At 37.5% G+C, this 22,360-nt stretch overlaps 1 protein-coding gene across 1 annotated transcript in view; it reads right to left on the bottom strand.

Annotated features, from left to right (window-relative positions):
• Nucleotides 1-2,423: 2,423 nt before the first annotated feature.
• LOC113074909 (multiple epidermal growth factor-like domains protein 9) overlaps nucleotides 2,424-22,360 on the bottom strand; it is a 210,932-nt gene continuing 190,995 nt past the window's right edge. The window contains exons 4-6 of the mRNA XM_026247637.1: nucleotides 14,167-14,316; nucleotides 7,653-7,922; nucleotides 2,424-4,530 (exon numbers count right to left, since the gene is read on the bottom strand). Of these exons, the coding sequence (XP_026103422.1) occupies nucleotides 4,082-4,530; nucleotides 7,653-7,922; nucleotides 14,167-14,316 (869 nt within the window). The 3' untranslated portion in view covers nucleotides 2,424-4,081. The remainder of the gene's footprint in view (nucleotides 4,531-7,652; nucleotides 7,923-14,166; nucleotides 14,317-22,360) is intronic.

The following is a 22,360-nucleotide window of genomic DNA, read 5'->3' as shown; positions in this document are numbered from 1 at the left end:
GTAGGCAAGACATATGAAAGACTATCACTACTACAACAGTTAGTTTCCACTTGAAATGTTCTCCATTAGCAAAATGGAAAAATGCAGTGTTAAATGGGACGTGAGATAAGTGAAAATCAGTCGTGTTTTGAATAACTCCCACAGCAAGTCTGCATTGTGTTTACAATATCACAAACAAAATCAACATAATCATCATATTTCTGTATGACACTTCATGTCCTTTTTAGATGAGGCAGCAGGTGACAAATGCAGGGGTGGAGTAATTTGTACAATAACACCTCTTTTAAGGTTTCAAAAGTAAATTCTCCATTAAACATGGTTTCTTTGAAAAATTTATAACAATTATGAGGTCAGGGTTTAAGAATGTGCTAAAAGCTACTTACATTTAAAATGCTTTATCTGTTAGTATTTAACAACATTAATTTATAATAGTCAAAGCTTAATCTTTTTGCTCTCGTCCTATATCAGGTAGTGTTTTGCTGTAATCAAAACGTGGACACTGAACAGTGAGGACTAGCCAATGAGATTACAATTTTGCACATTAGTCCCGCCCACTGCCGAGCTCTCAGAGGCCTTTGCCTGGTCTTGACCAGGTTTTATGTGAATGGTTATAATATTTCTTGGTTCTATTTTTTTTTTTTTTTTTATTATTCATGGCAAGAGTAGATAAATAAGCCAACAAAGTATAAAAAGGGAAAGACAATTAAGCTGATTTACTTTTTTCTTATTTATAGATCTTCAATTATTTCAGGGGGATGCTTTTTGGCATTTCTGAATGAAAGTAAAAATTAATTAAATGAAAGTAGGTGCTTAGTATGACTTAAAGTGACTTGTATGACCCCTTAATGGATACCCAGAAGGTGTGGGCGCTTGCAGGAATAGTCCCCAGCTATCTACCTCGACCTTTAAGAAGGGTACAAATTAAAGATGAGAACATTTAAGTGGGTGGGGGGCTTTTGTAGCTATTCTCCACTGGATTGTTTTTAAGGATCAAGCAAAGTAAATTGTTCGCCTCAGTTCTCAAAATCAACAGCAGCCAGAAGAAAAGTTTCGATATGGAAAATGTGTCATCCAGTGTTTGTGAACAAATATTCACTCTGTACATAAGAACGATAAAAGATTTTTGGTATGACTCAATGAATGTTAGGAAATCTAGGACTTGTGGGTAGGCTTCTACATTCAAAAATCCCTCTGTGCCACTTATTACTAACCATCTTTTGCTCAATAGGAATGGGCAGATTTCTACAATAACAGTTCATATGGTTCAGCCATGGAAAGTATTTCACACATCAGCATATTACTCAAACACACAATAATTGCCACAAGCAGCTTCATGTGCTATATGTAAGGGAGGAGGGCTAGAAATATTTGAAATGATGAGTTGCAACATGTTTAAAACGTTATAAAAAAGCTAAACATTTGAAGTCAGGCACTTACATGATTTATCCAACCATCACAATTCTTACACAGATGATGCCAGCAGAACCACATGGTCTGTAGATGAAAGTGATGATTAAAATGAACAGAAAAAAAGAAACCGATCTGAGCGATATAGTTGACTGTACATGTATATAAAAATACGGAGTCATGTTTTAACCTTAGTTTGATATTTGCAGTGTCACTAAAGGAACACTGAAAACTGAAGTAAACATACTGACGTACATAAGAATAGAGTTTATGCTAAATTGTAACATAGTTAGAGATGACTTTGGGATGTATGTCATGTTAGTTTTGCAGAATGTGTGAAATTAATCTGGTATCATTTTATTATTTATTTTATTTAAGTTGTATCAACTTAATGGCTAATGGCTTAATTGATATAAATACTTATGCTCATGCATTTGGACAACAGAATAATATGCTAATGAACAATAAACATATGTTTAGTCAAATAGATACAGCTGAATTACCCAATATAATTATACAAATGTATTTTTAGTTGAAGGGATGTCTAGGAATAGACTAGGAGTTCAGTCAATCTGTCCAAAAAGAGTTTGGACAATTAGACTTTAGGTTATGGTGAATAATGAAGATGTCCAAAATGTACACCTAATTCTCGGAATTATTAAACAATAGCTCCATGAATTATAACTATTTTTAAATCAAATAATAAAAACATCACGCCCTCTGGCCCGAATCTGAAGTGTGTCTGACCCTATAGCTCTAACTATTCATTTCAAAATAAAACAGTACTTTACAAATGAAATTGGTAACTGTGTCCACAATTTACCTAGTAACAAATAGATATTAAACATGTGGGCATCCAACATAAAATATATTTACAGTGCCTCAAATACAACTTAATACTTTTTCATTATTTTCATTCGTGCTTTCTAGTTTTGTGTGCAGTATAACCAGACGGTCAGGAAACGGATGCATGAAATACAATGATATAATAATAATAATAATAATGAAATCACATATTATAGGAAAAGTGACTTTTATTGAAATCTTACAGAGTTAGTTGTGAATATGGTGCACAATGCATACTGCACGATGCATAAAATGTGAGATTAAGACACCATTACGACGTAAGCCTCACCAGTATATGCTGGTCCCAGAAACAAGACTCATCCCCATATGTACCAATACAACAGCAGCCTCCTCATCACAACCATTCTGTACATCTAATATTTACATTGTTTTGTACCAACACACCTCAGATAAAGACAGCTTCAGGATGGAGGAAGTGGGGAGGGAGCTAAAAGTAGATTTCCCAGGAGATACAATCACAGATGAACTATTGCTCTTGTTGTCAAGTTCATGCCATAGTCTATAAAAAAAGACTCATTCATACACACCCTATTAAATGTGTTTTACTGACTAACATTGCATTTTATTCTCTTTTACCCAACTCCAGTAAGGACAATATATTAGATTACCACACTCAGCACCCATGCACTCAGACATGTGCACTTATTCATCACCTAACCATTTGCTCAACTTGTTTTAGCCTGTGCTACACAAATGGCAGTGATTAATTACTGTCCAATATGGCTGTTAGTTCCAACAGGCATTATTGCTCATCTGATCATATTTGTTCCCCTAAACTGACCCTAAAGCCATCAGCGAGAGAGGTTCATTAAAATAAATTAACCAAAACTTAAATTCTCCCAGTCAGACAAGTCAAGTCCAAGTCCAAGTACCATTGAACCGATGGCCGGTGATAAGTCACGAAGGTAAAGCGAATTGAGGAGAACATTTCTAAAAAAATAAATAAAATGAGTATAATTCCATACACCATGAAATGGTCTTGAAAATCCACTTTACCGTTGTAAAATTGTGACAAGAATTAGGCTCTGTCCATCTGAGACTGACACACAGATCCTCTTTGGCCCGATAAAAACAAATCATTCCTTCTTGCAATTTGATTTGGCAAGAAAGTGTCTGCCAAAAATAAATGCAATTTAATACAGAAGTCATTCAGCATCTGCCATTGAGTATTAGATATTTCCACTGCATGATACACAGGCCTGCTCTGTATGCCAGGTCAGTGTTACGGTGCCCTCTAAAGTCCTGCACATGTAATAGCATGTAAGAAGCGACACTAAAACGGTGTGAACATACAAAGAAAACAACAAAATTATATTCATCCTGAGTTTGATAAAAAAAATGATGTCCTCTCTGTCCATTTAAAACAGCATTAACAAAAGAAAAGTGTGTAATGGCAATTATACAAATAATGTTAGATGCATTTGACTGATCTATCCGTGTGTGATGACACATCAGTCACTGTATTAACACTCAATCAGACATGCTTCATTGTCTGTCCCACATTAGTGATTAGTCTCTGCATCTCTTCTCCTCCTTCAAAGCAAGACATGTTTCAGCTGTGAGTTGGCCAAGGCCTTCAACAAGGCAGGATGTTTAACTTGGCTTTTCAGTTCGATGCACTGCTCATGTTCCTCATTCATTAATTTGTCTTCTTGCTCTGGAGTGCTTGTGCAAGTGTTTGCATTATGTCCAATGAGCCATGTCAATATTCCTTTGTTCATTAGCATAAAATGGGCTCAATATATCCACAGGTCCACAATCTGCCCAGTGTCGATGTAGCAGCCCAGTTTCTGTGACGGAACATCAGTTACACCTTATACAAACTACCAGGACCGGTTAAAGCAAGTTGTCCATTTTCCATGTCACTAACTTCATCTTCTAAAAGCCCTGATACATCTGCGTTCGGAATGCAGTCATGATAGCTGGTGAAGCTAATGTTGTCCTCCTTCAGCTCAATGGTCCAGAATGGGGCATTCAGCTTGCGGTTCTGATATTTTCTGTAAGTGTACACGCCACCTACCACTGCCAAGAGAGCAATGACAACTATGATGATGGCTGCCAGGATAATGATGTTGAACTGGTTCCACGGGACCGGAGTCACTGTAGTGGTGGTGGCGGTGTTGTTGAGGGTGGAGCTGCCCAGGCTGCTCAGCAAAGTTGTGGAGAAGGTGGTGAACTGTGCTGTAGCATTGGGGCTGGAGTTCATGGTGGTGTAGTGAAACCAGTGGGTAGTGGTTGAAGGAGTAGTGTGGACGACTAGAGTGAAAGAAGGACAGTTTACAAGTCTAATAAAATACAACATATCCAATTGAATTATGCATTAAACTCCAGTGATTTTTCAGCGATATTCCTGTACAGCTGCTGAATATGAGTTGTGATGTGATGTGAGTTTAAAGTGTTTATTGAATGCAATGAGAAAAAGGCTGTGTACCATGACATAGTAAGAAAATGAAATGTGTTTGTAGACTGCATGCAAAAAAACTAAATTCTAGTTTTTGAATCAGTCGGAACGTCTGACTCATTCACCGAACTGACATTTATCACTGAACTGCAAGTTATCATGATCTCGAAACAAAGCAAATTTTATGAACCTAAGGTTTGTCAAAAAAAGTGAGTCATAACTGACTAAATTCCACTTGATGTTTAATTAAATACATTTGTTTCACACATATGTATATATAATTTAATATGATGTTTATTTAAATACATTTATTTTACACACACACACACACAATTTAAATTGATTGGAAATAGGAAAAAAGATTGGAAATATAAGTATATTTATAATGTTACAAAAGATTTATATTTAACATAAATGCTGTTCTTTTGGACTTTCTATTTATCAAAGAATCCCAGGGGGAAAAAATATTTAAAGCATTGTAAAAAATAGAGAGAGTAAAAAAGAGAGTAAAGGAGTGGGAATGAAAAGTGAGAGTGGCACGAGGAGCCCTGATCCTGTGTGCTGTAGAGAACAGATGCTGCACACTGGTAGAAGGTTCACAGGCAGGAGCCATTCCATCTGTTCAGTACAACAGCCAATGTCAGACCATACACAGTGTACATAAAGACTGAAAACATACCTCAGAAAACATGGAAGGTTCATCATGAAGTGCTATCTTTATTTTTTATTATTTATATACTATTACAGTATTTATTCATATTTCAATTTTAGTTCATGTTTTAATAACTGTATGTGCTTTTGAAATTTATGTGAGTTATATTCAATAATTTCTATATAGATTTGTTTTTAGTTAAAATTTTGGTCATTTTAGTACATTTAGTACTTTTGGTTATTTCAGTTTATTTGCAAAAGCAACAATTCAAATTAATTTTTTAAATAAGTTTTTCATATGATATTTAGATTTTAATTTTATTACAGCTGGTATTTAATTACCAAAAACTGAAAAACTTTTTTTAATGTTAACTTTAACAACACAATTGCAACTCTGTCATTATGGGAGACACTTTGTAAGAGATATTTCAGCCATTTTTGGAAAGTCAATATTGAAACTCAGTGTTGCCTTTTGGAGCACCATTAGTGTACCTCTATAATGGGATGTCATCAGTGAGCGGCAACATAGTTGTTCTGTCGCAACAGAGCTCAGAAAGGCAGAACGAGAAAGATTTATTATTGTTGGTTGAGTGGAAAGCTTGTCGAAAAGAGAGTGTGGATTTGGCTGACTAAATGGAGTGATAAATCACTCTTTTTTTTTTTCTTTCTCTCTCTTTCATACATTCACCTTGGGGTCCAAGCTCACTGTTTGTTGCCTGCCTGTGAGAATGTATGATCTGTCCTCATTACAGTATGCCACTGATATAATCAGCAGTGTATAGACGGATGTTGTGAGTCAGAACATCTGGGTTTAGTCATTTTAACACACACCCTCTCTTCCCCTCTCTGAAAACCACAGTCAAAAAACACGCAAGCACTTTTAAATACCTCTTAAAATAGTTGTTTAAGTATATTAATATCAAAAGTTCAGGTCCTTCCTGTTCACACAATCTACACTCTGGATAACGTGGTGCATTTAATATGTTGCAATATAAGTAAATCACAACTGAAACTACATCAAATGCATGAGAAAGAGATTCAGGGTATCCACCATAGACTGTAAAAAATATGGACGTAGTGTCCGTGACGTCACCCTAAGACTCCTCATTAGCGGTTTTGAAGCCTAAAGTGTGCAGAGCGTGCCGTCGCCATCTTGGCAGCGCGTCACCGCGCCACTCTCCCGGATAATCGAAAATGGGCAAAAAGGCGGGAGCTGATTGCTGAAGCCACGCCCACCTAATGCGACGGCATTGTCAGCGGCGGCAATCCACCTGTCACTCAAGTGGCCACGCCCTTAATTATGCAGAACTGTAAGTCTTAATATAATTTAAACGGATGAGTTTTAAAAAAATTCACCCCCCTCACAGTTGTCATGAAGGGCAAGATTAGCAATATAGACCAAAATCATTTTTTGAACCAGGCTGTAAACATGTTTTTTTTCTGCTGTAAAGTTGGGCATTTTAACATGGGACTGTCAGTCTATGGGACTGACTCCCTTCTGCAGCCAGCCTCAAGCGGCCAGTCGATGAATTGCAGTTTTAGTTACTTCCTTATTGGCCTCACGAGAGAGAGCGGGAGGTTGCCGCTCGGTGTCCACGAGAAAGAGTTAACCTGTGGGCTCAGTTTCAACCTCTTTCAACTGATGGACCCTTTTCACAAGACTGTGTTCACAATGACGCGTTTATTGGGGATCAGCATCGTAAATCCTCGAAAGTTTTTCATTTTTCTATATTTTTTAAAAATGCATGTACATTTATAACACTATTCTTCGCATTACATCACCTTTGCAAATAAAATAAAAATACAGTTAATGCTATTGGGAGGGTGTTTCTAAAACAGTGTCTATGGGAAGGACAGTAAATTTGAAATCGTTCTCTCTTCTGACTGCCGTTATCAATCTCTCTCAATTTTCTACCTTTTACTGAAAGTCATGAAAACACTATCACTGAGTTTTTCTTTCGCTATTTGAGCACATGGGAATGCAAAACATATATTTGTGCTATTCTCCCATTCACTACTCTTCAGGTTAACCCAACTATGATGACTTCCACTGCTGAGAAATGTGAAAAGGGTCTATTCACTTCACTTTTCTTTAGTACCGATGCCGCTCTAACTGCAAAGACAAATGATGGTTTCAGAGTTACAGCTCTAACTGAACTGTTGAAAATGGTATGAATGGGCATAATAAAAAAAAGAATGTGAAATACAGATGCAATAATGTGAACAAAAAATAAATATATCAATAAAATTATTGTATCAGCAAAGCCCTAAATTTACCCGACTGCAGCCAAAAATCACTAGAGGTTTTCGTACTGCAGGCTCTCACCTGTAGGAGTGCAGTTCCTGGCGAGTGCGTCCCCTGTAAAGCCCTCCGCACAGTGCTCACAGTGTGGCCCTGTAGTGTTGTTGATGCAGCTCAGGCAGTGGCCCGTGTCCGGGAGACAGATCCGGGGAGATTTGTGGGGGTCTGCGTTCCCACTGCAGTTACAGGGAAGGCAGATGCTGTCGGCATTGTAGAAGCCATCACTACACTGCTCACAGTTGGGACCCCTGTACTCTGGCTTGCACTTGACACAGAAAGGCTGGCCGCTTGAGTCTAAACACATATAGACAAAAAGAAAGTTTAAGGTTATAGACTAGATTCACTCGGTCAAAACAGGATGAATAAGTAACCAGACAGAGCTTACTAAAATATCTTAGTAGCACAGTAGAGGATATTTTCACTGAAATAACAAAGGGCTTCTGCATTTGTGCAATCCTGCAAAGGCATTTAAAGACCCAGACTGTGTTTCATTTGGCCACCAGATGGCAGAATCTTTTAAGGATGTTGAGTAAAGCAAGATGGGGAATTTAGGTCTTTGTTTATATTAGGCTATATTCAGCTGTCAGATGAACTTTTAACCTCCAATCATTTTGTAAATGTGTTATCAAAAAGATTTTCTTTCTTTTGCATTTGTTTGCAGATGAGGTAATCAAACAACAGGCAAATCCGGCTTATGAAAAGGGCTGATGTTTTCTTGAGCTTAAATTAAAGAAATGTGAATACACTTCCCCATGCACACGCAAACACACACACACACACACACACACACACACACACACACACACACACACACACACACACACACACACACTACTGCCAACTACTGCCAAAACTACTGCCACTACAGTCAAAAGCACATTTGCTTCAAAACCTGCTTCTCGAGGCTGACGCATACTGCAGATAAACATCTTTCTTTTGCTTGAAAACATAACTGATGTTTGTCACATCAAAGAGTGAAAAAAACAATATAAAATATTCTACAAATTTCACATTTGCCAGTTGGCCAACAGATAGTGTGATACCTGCATAGTGTATTTTCCATTTCTAGTGCATTTAAGAGCACAAAAATGTTAAAGAGCTTTTGACTGTTTTACAGAAATGACGCGTGAAGGGGGGTACTGAAAGTAGACATACCTTGCAACCCGCTACTGCAATTAAACTGCTTGCAACTAAATAACTCATAAAATCAACATGATGATTATATGACTGCTGGGAAAGTACTGAGAAATCAAGGAAATTAGTTGTCATCTACAGCTCATATAAAGTGATTATTTTCTGTGGGGGAAAAAAAAGAGGCACTTTTTAAAATCCTTTAATGAGCACAGCAGCCTCAACCAAATGTGTTTTTCTCTCCCGCTTTCTTTTGGCAGAACTAATTGGCAGGCCCAGACACAATCTGTAAACTTTTTTGCATTTTCTTCACTGAATTTTTGGGATATTTGGAGGTTGCTCTTTTAGAGCATTTTTTCTCAGGATTTTTTGATAAATAGAAAGTTTAAAAGAACAGCATTTTCGTTGATCATATTTTGAAAATTACAAAGGATCAATTCACAATAACCCATATGGACATCAATACAAAAGTCATCAAAGGAAAGAATAAAGGCACAGTTAAAGCACAATCCATGTTGAGCCATACAAGAAGCTAGCGAGCGAGCGAGTGAGAGAGAGAGAGAGAGACCTGCTGTGATTCAAATATATCTAGCAGAAAGGCAATTTTTATGTTACATACAGAGAGGGGCAGTGAATCAGGGGGCTCGATGACCCTCGTATCTTCATTTGCCCAGAATCAGCACCTGCATATGGCTGACAGCAGGATATAAAACCCAAACCTCCAGACAGTGACGTACACCCGGGGAATACTATACTAGAAAGACCAATTTTCCACATTTCTCAAGCATAAGGGCTATAACCATGGTAAGATAATGACACCATGAAAGGAAGGAGAGAGATAGAGACAGAAAAGAGCCCATTTAGATATATATCACCACGAAAGTAAAAAAAAAAATCACATAGGGACAAAGAGCTTGAACTCCACTGAGCTCTTTGAACTTGAAACGATTATTGCTATACAGAATTAGGAACATTTACACACATTAAATGAACAAGAGAATGAAAGAACAAAGAGAAACAGAGAAAACAGACCTCTTGAGCTGTTGGCGGTCAGAGTAAAATCAACGTAAACACACACAGAGACACACAAAGACTTCTTTTGTTTGGTATCACCAGTATGTGTCTATTCCATGAAGCCGTTTTTCAATTGACAAAAAAAATTCAGGACTGCTTGGCAGCGCAAATGTCCAAACATGTTAAAGCATATAAGATTTCCGGCGACACAAAATAAATGCTTCCTCATGTAGCTCTGACTCGGACTCGTGACAATAATGTCTGAAATGAGGCTAGTCAATGTTTAACCATCTCATAATTGCATTGCAGGCCGAAGCTTCTGTAGTGTGGTGACGTTTACCTAGTTGCTTTTTCAGCGTCACAAGCATACACACACACATACACACACACACACAGACACAACGTTTGAAGCACAAGCTCAAACAGGTACAGACATGCTCATGCACTACAGTCATTCCAAGAGTTTTCACACTCTCTGACCACCAAGAACAAAAACCCGCAAATGAAACAAATACCGAAGATGAAGAAAAAAAGTACATAATGTACCATAATATAATATACAATGTTTAAAGTACATTTAACAGACTTAAATGCACAATAAACATAATGCAGAGTAAGGGGTCAAATTACTCATCTGCTCTCTATTTTAGACATGTATATATCTAGGAAGATTTTTTCTCTTATATTTCCATGTTTTAATACTCTGCTCATTTGAACCGCTCACTGAATGTTTCACACTCTCACCCTTTGTCTATCACAAGGGTGGCCATAAAGAAAACAGCAGTGGCGAATAGCAGACTTGCTGAATCAAAGCTGAAGCTCTGGTGGAATAAAGCAGGCGACTTCATCAAAATTATAGCAAGTGACACTGCATGGGAGATAACAAGCCAACCAGTGCTAGGTCATTTCCAATGCAAATTCAGCCAGCATATGCAAATCAAACATGCATTTCATGGCAAGCATTGGCAGGGAGAGCAGAGAGATTCTGTTCAAAAGGTACCATTTGTAAAGTAAAAAGAAATTACAAATTACTGAAGAAATAATGATGATGATGAATTCATAATGGCATATGTGAGTGCTTCATCTGCACTCAATTTTGCTCCACTTACAGGGTCTCACCAAAACATGTGTGTGTTTTTGATTTAACAATTCAAAACAGAAAAAAAAGTGTCAAAGCCATGTCACAGTAACAATAGGAGGTACTAATAATGACTTGTTCATTGTTCAGGACAATTGATTTCACTCAATTGAGAAAGCATTTGTTAATTCAGACAGAGCTTCATGGACAAACAAAGACTTACTGAAGCGAAGCAAATTCAGCCATTATCCATATTTTCTATGTTCAGGTGCTATACAATGAAAATGTGTCCTTAAATCATTTATTTATTCATTATTGAGTCATTACGTAGTAGCCATTTTAAAGAAAGATTAGGGCACTCGGGGTCATACTGTATTGTTAATAAAGTTATGGCCTAAATGTAAGAGGACAGCAAAGAAATAAGAGTAAAAAATGTCTGAAGCGTTAAAAGAATTTAGTCTAAAGATGGAGCTTACTTTACTAATAGAGCGAACATAAATATACACACACAAGATTAAATTAGTTTTCTATTTGATTATATTTTAAAATGCAATTTATTCCTGTGATGCAAAGTTGAATTTTCAGCAGCCAGTCTGTCTTCAGTATCACATGATCCTTCAGAAACCATTCTAATATTCTGATTTGATGTTCAACATTTCTTGTAATCACAGTTAAGTTAGTTGACCTACTCATTTTCATCAAAACAGTGATCGATTTAATCCAGGATTTCTTGAAAAAAAAACAAAAAAAAAAACAGCATTTATTTGAAATAATTATACATTTCTTCTCTTTCTGAGGATGCTGTTAATTCTGCATCTATGCACGGTATTTTCTGTGGCAGACTACCTTACACACAAAAAACTGTACTTTTAATACTATATTTTATGCGGTACAATGGGAATGAAACAAACTAGTGTATTTACACACAACACTTAACATTGTTCGAGTTTGCTGTTAGATCTAAGCAAAGAGCTTCTGGCTGTGAGTGCTGAAGGATGCCTCCAGACTGTAGATGAACACAGACACAATGAGAGGAAGAGAGAAAAAGAGTCCCTGAGCACCAGTCGGACGGTGACTAAAACTGGACTACATAAGTCAAACAGGAGTTGTGTTATGAGCACTCTGCTGCTTCCACGCTCTCACTAATACTGAATATTGGGTGTTATATTTCATGACTGTGATATCACACCATCCAAGACCAAAAATATGTAGTGTTAATTACACTGAGGCTAAGGGCACATCTTTTGTGTTCAGAGCAATTAAAATGTCAGATATAAACTTGATAAAGAACCATTCTGGCTTTAATCCTAAAAGAGCAGTGTAAGGCTCGCCAAGCTACGGGTTAAAAGCTTTATCTTTTATTTGAGTTATGGTACTGGATCTAAGGGGTTATACAGTATCAGTTTCTTATTTTAAAACACAGCTTCAGTAGGACAGGAAGCGTGCAAACGGGTGCAACCTGCCACCCACCTAGAGCTACATCATTCTCTCAGATGCTGAGACTTGAACCAGCAACCTTTCAATCACAGCAGCAGAGCTAATGCCTCCCATGGTGCAGTGCAGGATGTAAAGTAATGATCTAAGCAATGTGCTCTGCTCTTGTGCTGAGTGACCTTTACTGCAGCACATGTGTGAATTAATCACTTCCATCCTCTTGTTGGTGCTTTGACATTATGATATATTTCCATTGTTTAGATCCCAGTAAAACACAGCTTCCCCAGTTAGCTCTATAGAGACGTCCTGTGAGCCTGCAGTGTAATCTAGAGGCCAGCTGACGGTACATTTAGCTATTCAGGGAGTTTCGTTAATAAAAGTGTGGCCTTGATGAGTAAATGTGAAATTCATTTAACAGTCATGTGCTCCCCTGTACCTCATCGGGCTGCATCAGGGATTTAGGGGCAGAATAAAATAAGGTCTGTCGTCTAATCAGCCGCTGTCCTGACTGTGCTGGTTATTAGCATACCATTAACATAATCACTAATCCTCAAAGGCTGAACCTGTAGATCCAATTTCAGTGTGGGCCGCTTTCAAATACAGACATGATGATCAACACTCTCTCTTTTACGCAGACTTTTCTCATTAAATGCCATGTCAGGAGTCCTTACTTTTCAACTGAGGAGTCAAGCCACATTAATAATTCATTAGCTAAATTTTAGAAGGCTATGCATAATCTCAAAATGCTGTCTTATCAGTTGTTCCTCCAAATCAACAGTAGAAATGCCGGATCAAGGGGAGAGATAGAAAGAACTCAGACATGTTTACTTTCTCTTAGATCACATATAAAGAGCCTAATACAGCTTCAGTTATAAAGATGTGCCTCGAGTTATGCTGATGTGCCTCAGATGCCAGTATTTGCATAAATATAAATGGCAACCAACAGACAATTATAAAACATATATGCATTTTGAAGTGTATCACTTGATTAAGAAAGCTTCAAGAAGACAAATATATGTGCTCTCCGATTGCAAGCGGCTCAAATGCAGATGCAATGCTAAACACACACTAAGAAATAAGATGAAAGTGTTTACACATAGGATTTATATAGTCACTTCTGATTTAGAAACAGTGGCTAATCGACATTAACAAACAATATAAATAATACATAAAAAAAGATATAATTCTTATAGTGAATGTTTTAATGTAATCTCCTGTTACACAAAAAACAGCAGCTACACTGTGTGGCTACATTTGTGATGTACCCTACTGTAAAATCTGGAAACACTGAACACACACCTGCCCTTCTGCTGGTCTATGTGGTATTTATCCATTGTCAGGTCCTACCTTACATCAGCTTGCAAGGCTTCAAGAGCATTGCTGCTGTCAGTAAATCCAGAAATCCCTACACAAAACATTATCACGCAATTCCGCACAAACACATGGTGAATAAGCCATGAGACAGAGAGGCAGAGCACTGTGGGACCGATCAAAACACTTCTGAATAAGAAATAAGAAACACTCCCATCCGTTCTTGCCTTTACAGTATTTCATAAACATATCCTGTGGGTTTTGTTCAGAGTGGAGGCCCAGAGAGGAGAGAAAAAAAAAAGTTTCCAGTTTCACTTTCACTTAAAATAAACCTCTCTTCTCTTTAAAGTCTCAGTCCACCCACCCAGAAAATCAGACAGCAGGCGCTTGGCCAGAATGATGCAAGAGACATAATCCAAAACAGATGAGAGGGGGTACTCCGCATATCCCAGATGTGGAAATCTCCTCTGAATTTACTACAGCAGTGGCCAATAAGAGCTCAATAATAAAGTTAGCAGACTACGCTAACGTCAGCTACACTAGCCTGGCATGCATGTGGGAAGGACTCACCGAGCTTACAGCTGCCTGTGGAGGTGACACTGGAGCAGGGGCAGGGTACACAGGACTCTGTTACGGGAGAACTGGGACTTCGGTAGAAATTATACCTGCACTTCTCACAGCTGGGTCCTTCGGTGTTGCCTTGGCAGTTCGTGCAGTTGCCTGAAAGAACAAGGGGAGGGAGAGAGGGTTGAGTAAACAGACCCACAGCTGTGACTGACAGGACTTTGGTCCACTGAGACAAACGGAGTTCACTGGCGCAAAGGTAGACATAAAAAAATCCGAAGACAGAAAACCTATAGGTAGCGTGCAAAACTGCAACACATGAAAACAAGGAAGGAACTTCCTCACATCCTGCCAGAGCAAGTGCAACTCTACTAAAAAAAAATGCTAACAGAGAGTTGCAAAACTAAATAAAACACATTAAAAACTTGATTGAGCTCTTTTTGTGTGCCAGTAACATTCAAGTGAACTCTTTACAGGTTAAATGTGATTTGAATAACTTATTTTATTGATTTGAAATGGTATTTGAAAGTTAAGTGAAAACAGAACCCTTGAACAAGCGATTGCATAATTCACAAAGGAAGTACGAGAAACCACGCACACACGCACTGAATGGCATTCCTCTGATTATTATGTAACAAGCCCAACCTGACATGTGCATCAATAGTGAGCTTTCTATTTGGGAAAAAGTGATCAGCTAATAGACATGTAAGTGATAAATGAGTCATGATTTCCTTTGAGCCTGAGAGAAGAAGTAAATACAGTGAACAACAGTAATGAATGAGTGGAAGGAAACAGCAGAAGGAAGGACTGAGTGAGGATTGAGGTGTTGTTTAGAGCTGGAACAGGATCTGACAGTGTTTTCACATGTGACAATGATCCTCTGATTCACATGATGAAGAACACCTGTGCTACTGATGTCCAAAAGAGATTTCTCTGTTGAACATCAGCCTTCTTGTTTTTGCTGTTCTTTTATCCTTTTAAAACTCCTGTACACAAAGTATGTATAAATGTCACTGTATTAGATAGCAAACTATCAAACCAAGGAATACAACAGAAAGGTTTGGAATGAAATGAGTGAATAATAACAGAATTTTAATTTTTGGATAAATTATCCCTTTGAAATGATTTAGTGGTGGACGAAACAGACTGGATAAATGCATGTACTAATTATTCAGCATCTTTTGGGTTGAGATAGGGACAGAGTTTGCCAATACAGCAGAGTTGAAGGAATGCATCTTTAGAGAGTTTAATAATATAAGTGTCTAATATAAAGCCAAGAGTGACACCTAAGCTGTTGACAGTGGCAGATGGAATAACTGATGTGCATGATTGTCTGTGTTTTCAGATTGTGGACACTATTTTTGTGCATGGCTGCCAGATGAGGAACATTAAATAAACACCAGGTGGAAAATGTATCTATTCATGGAGAAAACTTTAGACTCTTGACATCTGGTAACAATAAAACCTAGCCTTGTTAAAGATAATGTAAATGTCACAAAAAAATGTTTTTGAGGATAAATAATCAGCAGAGCAATATTGCAATGATTATGCTTAATCAAGAGAAGCAGAAATCGGCATCGTGATTAAAATATGATTGCAGCCCATACATTTTTCATACATTTGGCAGATGGTTTTATCCAAAGTGATGTACAATAGAGGAAATTAAGCAATTCATCACATTCATACATTTTTAATTGTGGCATCAATGTCCAAATACATTTTGGGACCACTGCAGCCCTCAGTGAGCAATTACCTCATACAAAGAAAGATTAATGACACAAATGAACAAAGCAACAGTCACAATTGATGAACAATTACATCGCACAGGTGTAAGCAGCATCACTAATAATTATCTACGAGAAGACTACGAGTTTCTGTACAGCTGTCTTATGAGACGACCTTAAGTGGAACTAGAACCCGGGTCTCTGGTGTAGAAGGTGTGATGTGCTTCCTACTGAGCTAGCAGAAGAGTCATGAGTCCGGGGACTTGAGCCTTCCAAACAAAAATCTTTACTAGAGAAACCAGGGTTACAAGGAACAAATAAACTAGGATAGCCAAGCTTCCACAGAACAGAGAAATGAAAATAGACACAAGGGTCAAAAAAGGTGGCATAAGGTACAGACTTAACTGAAAGTACATAGGCTCAAGACTGAACACAATAGCAGAGAACTAGCACCCTTATAAAGGGTAAAACACAGGTTAAGGGAATCCGGACTAATGAGGAGAGTACTAAGCAAGATTAAGTACAATATTGCCCTCTGCAGGGGTGGAGAGCACTAGGCTTGGGGGTAAACATGCAATCTGAAGGCCTGAAGGGAGCATAACCAAGAAGCCTTTAGAAAGGCGTCCCCTGCAGGCTGGGAGCGGAACAGCAGTGCATTGATGAGATCTTTACAAGCTGTCATCAACACAAACATTTACGCTTGTTTGATCCTCTCTGTATTATGAGAATGCAGCCTTTGTGTTTTTGTAATTCATAACATTACCTGAATTTATCTCAAAATACAAATATGGGATAAAATTACAATATCATGGATCAGTTGATGACTTCAAGCATCTGTCCATCAATTGACATAAGGCAAGAGTCTGAATATATTTAGGAATGAAACAGAAACATATATTTTTTAAAGCAAGACAAAAGCAAACACTTGAGAGAACCAACTCAGGGCCAAAAGCACACAGATCAAAGATGCTATGTATGCGTGTTTCAAAAGATGGGCGGCTGTCAGATCCACTTGAGTGTGCGTACGTGTGTGTTTTTCCATTGGGTCTCCAGGGCCAGACAGTAAAGCAGGATGATGATCATTAGTGTTCAAACTCTATTCCCCCGTATAGAAGACAGATGAGTGTCCACAGATGAAGCCTTGTGCAAACACTCCCCCTGGTCGAGCTCTAACTCTACTCTCATTTCATAGCAGGAGACTGACAGAGGTCAGAGGGAAGCAAGAACAATAATCAGAAAAACAATCAATGATGATGTATTTATGTGAACACGAGGCAGTAGACAAAACAAGTATCTAAATCTAGCCGAATCAGATGGACTGTCATGAATTAAATATATGCAATGTCTCCTACAGTGTATCGCAGCCTCCATATACCAACAACACTATATTAAAGTTATAATTAAAATAAAATGTATTATAATAAAACCTATTTGTGAATGTGTGTCTGTTACTAAAAAACACACACATTTAGTCTCTGAGTCAGATGTTAATTAGTAAGTGCTCTGATTCAAAGTCTTTTGTTTTGTCTTTTTGTTTCTCATCACATTCAATTAAGCCTAAAAACTGTCAACTTAGCTAAAAATGTAATTTCTTTGGCAGTTGCAAGGCTGTGACTGAATATAGAGACAAGATACACTGGTGAAAGAACTCCGCGCTGTTGATTCTGCAAGACTTTACAGTGTAGGGAAAGCTTATAGATCAGCAGCTGCTAGTGTACAATGTGAGTCCACAAATCACTATTCTGACAGTTGCCAGGAAATCACTGAACTGGGAGGAGAAATAATGAGCCAAATTAATGAGTGCGAGTGTCTGTGTATGTATGAGCATAATTACGAAGACAGGAGTGAGAAGATCAAACACATGCATAGCCAGTAAATTAGTAAAAGTCCAAAGAGAGGCTCATTGTGTGGTTGAAAATTGCTAGGCGGTCGCCCAGTGTCAGTAAATGAAAAAGGTTTATAAAAAAAAAAAAAAAAAAACCCACATGCCTAGACGGAACACTTTTAACTGGTAAGATTAAAGAAATTTGAAACATGGAGAAAAAGCAATGCACATGTAAAATTAGTTGGCCAACGGAACCTGGCAACAAATGCAGCATCTTGTTCCCTATTTAGATAACCTTGGTTACATGTGTAACCAGAGACATTCTCTTTTGTAGGCTCACTCAACACTGTGTAGCTATGATGCAATGGGAACGATTTACCATACCCACCAAGCTAAGCGCTACCATATCTGGCCTGATGCATTTAAATACATGCTATATGTGGACCGCTATAGCCAATGGCACAAGTTCTCCCATTTGTTGGTATGTTTTGGTGCTGGCCTCAGAGGGCTCACCACATCAAAACATAGGATTTCTCATTGGGTAAGGGAATTCGAGCTGTGGGATTTACAACATGCAAATTCATCCTCTCCTCCTGAGACACGTTAAAGTAGGTCTCCGGTAAACTGGGAGAAGAGCAGAGTAAACTTTATAGTTGCCTTCACAATCTGTATATGATATCAATAAAAATATAGTCCAATTATATTTGTAAAGATCATTATTGCTGTTTCCATAGACATCAGTGTGTATTTTACAAACTGTAAATGTATGGTTTTGCTAGTACTTATGTGTATTTAAATGTCTGAAACCTAAAATAAGCATTATATGGTTGAAAACACTGAATATTTGTGATAATATGACAAGCTCTCAGCACGTCCGATCTGTCTCTGCATCAGCCAAAGCAAACAGTTGATGACGTGACGCACTGAAAGTACTAATCACACCGCTGTGATCGTACGCTTCAGGGTACACCAGCCAAGACTGATCACACTGGTGTGATCGTACACGTTAAATAGTTAATTGTAACCTAAGAGTAACATAAAAGGGTTCCCATAGTTTAGAGCATAAACTGAAGTAGATTTTTATCCCCAAGAAAATTTTCATTATAATTTCTAGGAAATTAGCACCAGGTGCCAGATTAACATCAAGAACTTGGAGGTATCTGCAAGTGTTCTTTTTCAAATATCTAGTTTAAGTTTGTATACTGTGCTTTAGAATATAGCCCAATTAATTTATGAAATATGCTTAAGAAACTGTCCTTCCTGTTATGATAACTTGAAATAGGACTAAGCAGTGACCTTTAAAGCACTTACACAGACCAAAGAGAAAAAGTTATCTATAGACAGGATTTAAACAAATCAATAGTAATGTTGGGCAAAATACTCTGAAAGGCTTCACAGCCCTGGAGCGACCAGAGAGCAGAACGCACACAACCACCCTTCAAGTCTGACTGGGATTATCTGAAGACCTCAGAGGTGTAATGCTGGATTACTGCAGTGGAGTAAATGAATATCAACCATGATAAAATGAATTGCATGACTGACTATGTCCAGAAAAGATTTTAGAGTTCACAGACAACAATAAATCATTACATTTTCAGAAGGACAGACTCTGTACTATGACACGTCCTGAAAACAGAACAGGATTTCTTTGTAATATTGTTTGAAAGCAAGGGGAAAATGTGTTTTGGAAACTGGGTAGAAAAAGGTTTCATTTGAAAGGGTCATCACTGTAAACTGTACTGAAGAATTCCACTGATCAGGCAGCTATTTATTGAACTAAACACGGCTTTGTTTGAAAACTTCATGAGAAATGTTCGACCCAAACTGACTGAATTTAGTAACCACGGAAAGGTAAAAAAAAAAAAAAAAAAAGGTCCTCAAAGCCCAAGCTCGACAGTTCCAACTTTTATCTGCTGCAACTTAAATCTACAAAATCTTTCAACAGATAATAAACAGCATTTGTAACAATTTTAAAAGTCTTGTAGTTAATCCCCAGACTTTTCCAGAAGACCAGAGAAATTAAAAAATAATGAATAAAATCATACTTATTTATCTTTCTGTAAAAAGCGCCATAATAACTAAAACTAGCAGTGAAGGTTTTGATGTTTTTTGCATCATAGTGAACAGAAATGTAATTTCTGAAAAGGAAATCTCTGCTGTGAATTATTTCAGGTCTAAAATATACATTAAGATGAAATGTTTAAGCCAAGAATGTTGTGCAGAAAATATCAAAGAGCCACACAAGATACACATCTAGGTTCTCTACAACAGCTCAAATTGTGCTGAACTAATGTAACGATATCTGTTGGTCTCACTGCATGGACTGACGAGATTCACCAGCTCGGAGGCACTGCTTGGGACAGTTTGACTCCTGCTGTGGTATCTGATGTAATGTACATTATTGGCTTTTTGAAAGCAGAGTGCATGCTGACAGGAACATTAAGCACCACTGGAGTGGCACAAATGGATGACAGGGGAAAAAAGACCAGACAGCTATAGGGACAATGCATAAAATAACAAAAAAAGAGAAAAATACAAATATTTGAGATGTCAGGCTTCTGTTCCAATATATCATTATAAAAATATGTTCCCAATTAACAAGAATTGTGGGGGAAAAGCCTATTCTGCAGATGGCACTAGATACTGAAAATTATAACTGCTTGGTAAGGCGAACACTGAACAGCAGAAATATCTGATAGAAAATCAACTGAAGGAAAGAGAGAAAACAATTAGCAACAAATCACTTGATGGATTCATATTCAGCAAGGTTCAAACCTTAAAGTGATACTTCACCCTAAAATGAAAATTTGATGTTTATCTGCTTACCCCCAGGGCATCCAATTAGTTTCTTCAGTAGAACACAAACAACGATTTTTAACACAAACCGTTGCAGTTTGTCAGTCTTATAGTGGAGATGAATGGGAATCATGACTAAAGCATATAATAAAACAAACAAAAAAAACATACTCCGACAAAACCAAATTCAACCCTGCAGCTCGTGACAATACATTGATATGTAAAGAAACAAAACAATCGGTCTGTGCAAGAAATTGAACAGTACTTATATAGTTTTTAACCTTTGATGCACTGCAATGTGCAAACTGTTCAAACTTTCCTAAGCGCGTTCTCAAGCAGGAGCTTGAGGCATCTTCTTTTTCTTGCTTTATTGCAGATCACAGACTTATAAGTGCATTAATGCCATCTATCTCTCAAATGTACCATTGACACTCTATCTACAATCTCAATAAGGAGTGTCAATGGTCCACTGTAACAAGAGCCACATGTATTACTTTTCTGATGCAGAAAACATGCTTGGTGGCTCACCTGGTACAGAACTGCTGCACTCAGCTACGAGTCCCAGGAAACATGAGTCAAAATAAAAGAGCTCAAAGCCTTGTAAGCAAGCTAAAATGGCGTGGTTGCTTGAGCAAACACATTTTTATCTCACTTTTGTGTTTGTAACACTAACACGATTGGTGAGGTTTAAAGTAGGGTTTAAGTGTAGTGTAGGTAATATTTTGTAGAAAATATGCCACGGGAAAATATTTCTAATGACCCAAGGTTGAAAAATATTTCCCTGCATTTAGATTTTAGATACGAGGTAACCTTTTGCAAGTTTGAAAATACCTGTCTGTTTGAAAAATGGACAGCCTGTGTGGTGAGAGAGATACAGTATTGGTTAAAGCCCTGCAGTGCTCCTGTGCATACAGCAGCAGAAAGTGCTTATGTGCGGTTGTTGAGTTACAGTGATGACAATGCTCCTGCGCATCAGCATCAACACCACCAGTCTTTGGTTACTGCAGTGAACTGACACAACAAAAGCCTATTTAAGTTACACTGTTGCAATGCCATCCTTTCTCTAATGCTGTGGTTCTTAATCCCTATTATAATGGAATAGGAGGCTTGTTAAATTGCTGCACTGCTCTTTTTCTCAAACTTTATATATATATAAAAAAAAAACGTATTTTTGAAGTTTTGGTTTTCATGCTTCTAATTGTAACTCTGCTATCATTTTTAACCAACACAGGAAAGGACTGAACCACCCTCTAAAAGGACTATAATAAAAAAATAAAACGGCAATAAATGTTTATTTGACAGTAAAATTACAACACTACTTTCTATTTTTTTGTGCAAATATTAACATTAATTTTTGTATATTATTTTGAACTATTAAAGCTTTTGGAGATCTTAAAGATTATTATTTATTTTTTTGACAACAGATTTATAAAACATTTTTGCTAAATTTCGAACCCTGTCTGACATGCTAAGGGTGCCCAGCACACAGCCACTTGATGGCGCCGCTAGCAATTGCTATCAGAAACAATCCATCCATTAAATACAAATGTTTTTGAAATTACATCATTTTGCAGTTTTAGTAATTGTTTAAGGACATATTGCGATTCATATGTGTCATACTTCCCAGGTTGGAAAACGTAAATCTGCATAAATACAGCAAAATCACAGTACTCAGATATGATCATTGTATGTTTTTACACAATATACAGATCTGCAATCTACACAGAAAATGACCTTAACAACAGAACCGCCACGGGGTAAATTTTACCAATGGATGTTTTTAAAACGTACAAAAAATATTTTTTATAAAACATTCAAATATCCCAGTCACTGACTTTTACTAAAATTGTGTGAT

The sequence above is a fragment of the Carassius auratus genome, chromosome 5 (genome assembly GCF_003368295.1).
Source record: "Carassius auratus strain Wakin chromosome 5, ASM336829v1, whole genome shotgun sequence".
Taxonomy (NCBI): Eukaryota; Metazoa; Chordata; class Actinopteri; order Cypriniformes; family Cyprinidae; genus Carassius; species Carassius auratus.
This window is presented reverse-complemented; position numbering and strand designations above follow the sequence as displayed.